Below are 7,867 nucleotides of genomic sequence, written 5' to 3' on the forward strand. Positions count from 1 at the left end.
ACAAGCAGCTGCAGCAGACGGGCTTCAGGCACTCTGACCAGGAAACAGCTTTGTTAAACGCCTTTGACGGTTAGTATGTAAAAGTAGTCTTGTCATCTCCTTTAGGAACTTTTAACAACCATATACGCTGACATATGTTGGTGACGCGGTTTTTCCGGTTACATAATGCACTGTGAACTGTGCAGGTGTTAATGTTTATGCTAGCTAATGTCAATTTAAAATAGCGTCAGTTGAATGTTAAAGTTAGCTTAGCGAGAACGGTCTGAGGAAAGCTTAAGTACCTACAAGTTTGCTCGTCTGTAACATGTATTTCTGCCATTACTTGTGGTATGTAAGCGGTTCAACCACTGGCGCAGATGAGTTTAGCAGGCGCTGCCTGTAATGTTCGTACAATATTTTGAACTCCGCAAGCTGCGCGCCACGCGTTGAACCATTGGACCGCTCCTTGCCCACTCTTTTTCCCCGTTTTTCACTCTCTCGCGCACGCAGGCTTGTTTACATAAAGGTTTTACTGTATATAACTAAGATGTAGCTTCGGTTTTCATTTCCATTATGTTTTTACAACGATATTGTTGAGTTATTGACCTTAAACTTTCGTTGTTTTCTATTTTTATAGATCCTTCTGTTGTGAGGATGCTGTGGAAGTGTAAGTATTGTGATTTCATGTGTGAGAAAAGGGGTTACCTTTTGAAACATTATCGGTTAAAACATGGAAACTATGGTAGAACTGTCCCATTTCCCTGCTTATATCAAGAATGTGTGTGCACATTCAACTCCATTAATGCACTCAAGATCCACTTAGCGAAGATTCACCAGAAAACCCAGGGTGCCCCTCCAAGAGAGACTTCACAAGTGACATTTCAATGTCAGTCATGTGATTTTTCTGCACCCTGCACAGAAGCAGTCTTCCTCACTCACCTGCGCAGTACACATTTGAGGGTAAATCACAGAGTCCAGTGTCCATTTAATGGCTGTAACTTTCATACCAGTGTGTATTCTACATTTAATGCACACAGAAGTAAGGAGCACAGAACACACAATTGGAGGATGTTCAGACCAGAAATTATCTCTGATAATGTAACTAATGAAATGGCACAAGAAGAACATGAGCCCCCAAATTGCACCTCAGAATCAGAAGACAGTGAGGATTCTACCAGTGAAGATCTTCATGATCTAGAAAAACAGCTGGAGCACAATCTTGCGGCTCTTTTTTTAAAGATGCAAACAGTGCTACACGTTCCAGAAAATACGGTACAAGAAGTTATACAACAGCTGTTACAGTTGTGTGAACTAGCCCAGCCACTGCTGCACAATGCAGTCAAGGACATTCTCAAACATCATACCTGTACAGATGTACAAGATTCAGTTGTGGAAGAGTTAGTCAGGGCTTCTGCAAAGAACAATGTGATCATGAAATTCTGTGGCAAGGATGGTCCCTTATCAACAACAAAAAGGAGAGCAGCCTATGTGAATAAAAACTTCGAAGAGGTGAAGCCAGTGGAGTACATCATTGAAAGGGGGACAAAATGTAGTGCTGTATATGTACCTTTGCAACCAATGCTACAGAAGATGTTGAATAGGGCAGACATTTTGGATAAAGCTCTTCCCATCCAAAAGCATGTGCAAGATGAGTACAGTTCATACAGAGATGGTATGTATTGTACTAACAATGACCTCCTTAAAGGAGAGGAATTCAAAATTGCTGTTGGACTTTACACAGATGATTTTGAAGTATCAAACCCATTAGGAACATCTCGAAAGAAACATAAGATGAGTGCAGTGTATTGGGTGATAGCTAATGTACCATCAAAATACAGATCCACACTCCACTCCATTCAGCTTGCTGTTTTGTGCAAAGCCTCTGATGTAAAAGAATATGGCTACGCCAAAATTCTCCACCCACTCATTAATGATCTAGCTTCTTTGGAGCAACATGGTGTGTATGTTGAGAAGTTGGGAGAATGTATCAAAGGCACAGTTTTATACGTGGCTGCTGATAACCTGGCTGCTCATTCTCTGGCAGGATTCTTTGAAAGCTTTACGGTGGACAGATTCTGCAGATTCTGCATGGCAACAAGAGGCGAGATGCAAGCTAAAGAGGTAAATTCAGGAGCTTTTGAACCCCGCACTATAGACACTCACAACCAGCAGGTTCAGGAAGTAAAGCAGGATCCCACCATGGCAAAACAATATGGTGTTAAAGGAGAATGTGTGTTGACTGACGGTCTCAAGCACTTTCATGTTGTGCGTGGGTACCCCCCTGACATCCTCCATGACCTTTTGGAAGGGATTGTTCCTGTTGAGCTATCACTCTGCATTTCAGACATGATTTCTAAGAAATATTTCAGCATAGAAACACTGAATCATGCCATGAAAACTTTTGAATATGCTTTTGATGACAAAACTGACCAGCCTCAGCCAATTGCCCACAGCTTCTCAACCAAAGGGACCATAGGTGGCAATGGCCATGAAAACTGGGCCCTACTCAGGCTGCTCCCTCTTATCATCGGCCATAAAGTCCCTGAGGGAGATAACGCATGGAACATTCTGCTTCTCCTAAAAGATATTGTTGAGTTGGCTGTCGCAACAAAGCACACTGAAGAGTCGGTGCATTTCCTCCACTGCAAAGTGTCAGAACACAGAGACTTGCTGCAAACTACATTCCCAGATTTTAGATTGCGGCCAAAACATCACTACCTCGAGCATTACCCCGAGATGATTAAAGCATTTGGTCCTCTTTCAGATGTTTGGACAATGCGATTTGAGGGGAAACACAAATTCTTCAAACGGGCCATTCGTAATGCCCACAACTTCAAAAATGTAGCTCTTACATTGGCTGTTAAGCATCAGAAAATGATGGCTTACTATTTGGACACAAGTTCATTTTTCAAGCCATCAGTTGAAATGGACAAGGTCACTACAGTATCAATAACATCTTATCCAGAGGAGGTGCAACAGTTTTTCTCCCAGAGAGTTCCTGAGCTTACATCGGTTCTTGTTGCATCATCAGTCTTTGTAGATTGAGTTAGATATTGTTCTGACATGATAGTCTCTGTTGGTTCATGCGCTGGCCTCCCTTCATTTAGGCAGATCAAACAGATAGTGGCACTCAATACCGAGATCATGTTTGTTTGCAATGAGATGAGTGCTTGGTACCATGAGCATTTGAGATCTTTTGAACTCATTTGTGAAAGCAGTAACCCCTCTCTGTCCGTTGTGCAGCTGAATGAGCTGAATGATGTTTTCCCTCTTTCAGCATACCAATATGGTGAAAATTTAATAGTGACCCTCAAACGTCATATTCTGTGTTAAGAACCCACAAGATATTTGTAATCAGTCTAAGACTGTAATGGAAGATTTTGTGTATATATTTTAGGGCTCATGTTGAAATTTATGATACATTTTGAGAGGGTTATTTTTCATTAATGTGTGACTTTTTGTAACTGTTTTTCTTATACATTTGAAAAGGGGGTTTCTTGTGAATTAATACTTATTTCTAAATAGCACTGCCAATTTAATCTCAGGGGACATCAACTTTTTCTATTGTATATCTCACACAGAAGGTCCATACACAGAAACACAAACGCTCAGTTTTTATTTGCTGTATAACTTCAGTTTTTGCAGACATCCATTACTATTTGTTTGTGTTATTTTATCAGAAAAGTATTCATAGCTTGGTTCAGAGTTGGTATTGATATAGCTAGATTAGCGTTTTCTCAAATATTCTGACTTGAAGTCATAAATCATTAATACTAACATCATTTACATTGTCTTTACAGTAATATTTCATCTTGAGGAAAAAATGCTCTAAACTTAAACAGCCAAATTATTAATCAACTATCTTTGTGATGCACATAGCAATGGTTCAGCTATTGAATGACTTTTTTGATATGTAAATTTCCTATCAAATTTTTTTTCTGTTCCCAAGATGACTGCAAACCGAAAGATGACCATGAGGGTCATTCTCACAGAGGCTGATATAAGAAAAGTTGTTCTTAATACAAGACCCTCTACAGTGGGAGATTTGATAAGCAAGCTAAAAGAGTTGATGGGAATTCAATACAACTTCAGCCTCCAATACCAAGACCCAGAATTCAATAATGAACTATGTAATCTGACAGATACTGAAGAACTTCCAGAAAAACCTACAGTTAAAGTCTTGCCTGTTGTTGAGCTGGTACCTGTCCCACCTGATGAAGTCTTCAGTGACACGAGTACAGCAGATACAGAGATTCTCTCACATTCATCTCTGGAGCGACGGGAACAGTGGCCAGAATTTTTTGACATCCCAACATTTTCAGTTGATGTACAATATAGACTTAGGCAAGCAGATCTGCTTTTTATGAGTGAGGGAACACACCTTAAAGTATCAAAAGAACTAAAACACGAGATACTTGAAAGATTGGCAGAGAGCATGTATAGCTACACGGCATATCCAACTGCTGCTCAGTTCGAAAGTGTTGCAGCAGCACTGATTAGCAAACACCCTTGTCTCCAGGAGCAAGGCTCAACCACTCGCTGTTGTGGTTGGAAAAATAGTCTAAAACATAAAATGGCTAATTATAGAACAAAGCGCAGGCAATCAGGATGCCTTGATGTTGCAGTAAATGCCGGTAAGCGGGGAAGGCATTCAGCAGGACAACCAGCTAACAAGCGCATCAAAAAGGCAAAGAAAGGTGAAATCAACTACCTGCCCAACTTTCCGGATGGATATGATCAGCCAGCCCTGGAGGCAGCCTGCAAAGACTTGATTGATGAAATGCAGAAGAAAACACCGAATGCATCTCTTGTGAAACAGAAGATGGATCGGACGTTCGCTCTGAGAAGAAAAGAGGTTGTGGATTCGGAACCTGCCATAAGCATGATGGTGAAACGCTGGCCTGCCCTCTTTACTGAAGATCAGGTGTGCTCATTTTTCACTAAAGATCAGGTATGTTATGAAAGTGAAGAAAACGACTGCCTCTTTTGCTCTCTGTATGTTTCAGGTCTTCATGGAGTTCAGCAGGATTGTGAGCAAGAACCTCAAGCATGAATTCTATGAGAGCATCGACCGGCACAGTCCTCGGCTCCTTGAGTTATTTCGATCCAAGAGAGGGAATGTTGGACAGTTGTTGACACAGATTTCACAACAGACAAATGTAGGTCCATACACATTATGTGCTTGCCATTGTTCTTTACAGGTTTTGCAAATTATCTAAGAGCCAGTCTATTGGTTGTGTTATTCAGTTTTTAGAGATCATTTTTGATTATTTTAGCTATCTAACTTGTTATTTTGTTTAATTCCCAAAAGACAACAGACCCAACTGCGATCCGGACACATGTGCTCAGAGGGCTTCCAATCATCCTGGGGGACAACCCCACAAACTTCTTCAAAGCAGGCTTTGTAAGTAAGCACTTGCTTTCTTTTAATTTTTACCATGCCACTCTTGACAGTATATTGAATAAAGTTTTTGTGTTTCTTCCAAATGAGAATATAATGATTGTACTCGTATATTTTTTTATTAAGGAGTCTGATGATGAGTCGTTCCGTGACCTTGACATCGGGATACTACTCGTTGAGCGTGAAGATGCTGTGGCCACATCTTCCCATCATCTCAGTCCAGCCTCGTTGAAAATCATCATTGAGGGAGAAGTTGTGATGAGAGACATTGAAGATCTGCCAAAAGCAATGTGCATTCTGTTTGGACTCACATATGCACTCCATCTTAACTACCCTAAGACAATGAAGCTAACATTTCTGTTCATCCAGCAGGTATTGCTCTCATTAGGCCACAGTGACCTAAAACCAAAGCTACAGACTTTGAAAAATCTGCTCACAATGTAAAGAGATGTCAGCTCTCTTGGGATAAGCTTTAACTGTTTTTTTGTTTTTGTTTTGCTACTGGTAAAAACACTTTGACTATCGGGTAAACCTTTTTTATTTACTGGAAAACATGCATGTTTAAAATGCAGACATACACAAGCAACAGACTCATTCAACACCTACTCACAACACAGTCCCATACATAAAAAAACACTGACACTTTAACAATATACACATTTAAATACTGAATGATGGGCGTAGTATGAAAATTTAAATTGAGAGGAGTTGTGGCAAACATATCACATTGTTTCAGTTATTGTTGCATCATTAGTCTATGAAGATGGAGTTGAATATTGTTCTGATATCTCTGTTGGTTCATGTGCTGGCCTCCCTTCATTTAGGCAAATCAAGCATTCTGTTTGTAATCTTTTGTACATTTGAGCAGATGCTTCTTGACCTTTTTTGTTATGGATTTACCACTATAATTTCCAGTCAAATGCATGTTTTTTCTGGTGAATATGTTATGCATTTAACACCCCCACACGAAACCAACACAGACAACACCAACAAACAGCATAGACACAGACAACACCCACACAAATTCAGCAACCACACATTTTTTCAATAATTTGAAATGACCTTCTTAAGATTAATTATTATAGGTTGGATGTGTTAATGTTCACCTACTGATAAGTTTATAAGAAAATGTATTGTTTTCTGCATTTTTCACCAAAATAAAATGCATTGGAGCATTTAACGCTGTTTATTTTTTTCCATCCAATTGAAGCAACTTTTTCAGCAATATTTTATTTATTTTTTGTCAAAGAAAAGATAGTTTAATTAGAGGTAAATATTGTAGTTGTGATGCAAAATTAAAAGCAATAACAAGTAATTTAATTATGTTAAATAATTTTGAGTACACTCTAACAAATATAAATACTAAACTTAAGATTCTGTGTTAATACTATTTAACATATTTAGCTTAAGCTTTGTAAAAAGTTAGGATGTCATATTATCAGTACTCAGCATATTTAGTTTCAGCTTGTGTAAAAAGTTGGGATTCCATGTTAAAAATACTCAACATATTTAGTTTAAGCTTTGTAGAAATTAATGTTTCCGTGTTAATAGTAGTCAACATATTTAGTTTTAGCCTGTGTAAAAACTAAAGTGGTATAGGGCAACGGGTTTCCACGTGATTTGCGAGTAATGTCAGCTAATTTGGGTTAAGAGTGTGGGGTGGGGTGAGATAAGTTTTTGTTGTGTTTTTTTTTCTTTCATTTTTTCTTGTTTTTTTTCTAATTATTTCTCTATAGTGTATAAAACAAAAAGACAACCCTCGATTCATCCTATTTTACAAACTAGAGAACAGCATGGTGAATATCATCATTTGATGGCGGATCTGAAGGCTGATCCAGATAAATCCAGGACCTACGTTTGAACAAATTCACCCTGGCACCACATAGCTGCCTTTTACTTTTACATCTTTATAATCTCTGCGTGAAGTATGGGAAAGTCTGGGAAAGTCAGACGCAGGTATAATATCTGATCCTCCATGTTGGAAGGATTTGCAGACTGTGCTGTTCAGCCTGCTCTCAATTCATTGGTCAGTCAATGAAACCCTCACTGGTTGGTTGTAGTGCCACGTGACAGCAACAAATCTGAACATTTTTAATCTTTCTTGTGTCACATCACAAGCCCCCGTGTGCATGTCTACATGAAGACATTAAAGCGCAACATTTCTCATGCACGAATGTTGCCTGTCACTTGGCTGGAGGAGGACAGTGTTTTTTGCCTAATCAGCAAGTTCCATAGAAAATGATGGAGAAGGAACGATGCCACCTCCCGTGTGTCGAGCCCATAATGAATGAATGAATGAATGAATGAATGAATGAATGAATGAATGAATGAATGAATGAATGGACGGACGGATGAATGATGGGTGGGTGGATGGATGGATGGATGGACTTTATTTTCATGCTATGTCTTTATTCAGCTCATGGGCCCATGCCATTCTTTCCAACATGTATGGTCTGGTGTAGATTCTGGATCTAGATCTAGTAAGAT

General features: G+C 39.3%; 1 protein-coding gene across 2 annotated transcripts; it reads left to right on the forward strand.

Annotated features, from left to right (window-relative positions):
• Positions 1-4,831: 4,831 nt before the first annotated feature.
• LOC121641818 lies at positions 4,832-6,143 on the forward strand. Of its 2 annotated transcripts, XM_041988151.1 has the most exons (4): positions 4,834-4,903; positions 4,986-5,138; positions 5,291-5,383; positions 5,507-6,143. In XM_041988151.1, the coding sequence occupies exons 1-4, from the start codon at positions 4,862-4,864 to the stop codon at positions 5,822-5,824; spliced, it is 606 nt and encodes a 201-aa protein (XP_041844085.1). In that variant the 5' UTR covers positions 4,834-4,861; the 3' UTR covers positions 5,825-6,143. The 2 variants fall into 2 exon arrangements, with proteins under 2 accessions (XP_041844077.1, XP_041844085.1); XM_041988143.1 differs by having other exon boundaries at positions 4,832-5,138.
• The last annotated feature ends 1,724 nt before the right edge of the window (positions 6,144-7,867 follow it).

This window comes from Melanotaenia boesemani, chromosome 1, assembly GCF_017639745.1.
Source record: "Melanotaenia boesemani isolate fMelBoe1 chromosome 1, fMelBoe1.pri, whole genome shotgun sequence".
Classification (NCBI taxonomy): domain Eukaryota; kingdom Metazoa; phylum Chordata; class Actinopteri; order Atheriniformes; family Melanotaeniidae; genus Melanotaenia; species Melanotaenia boesemani.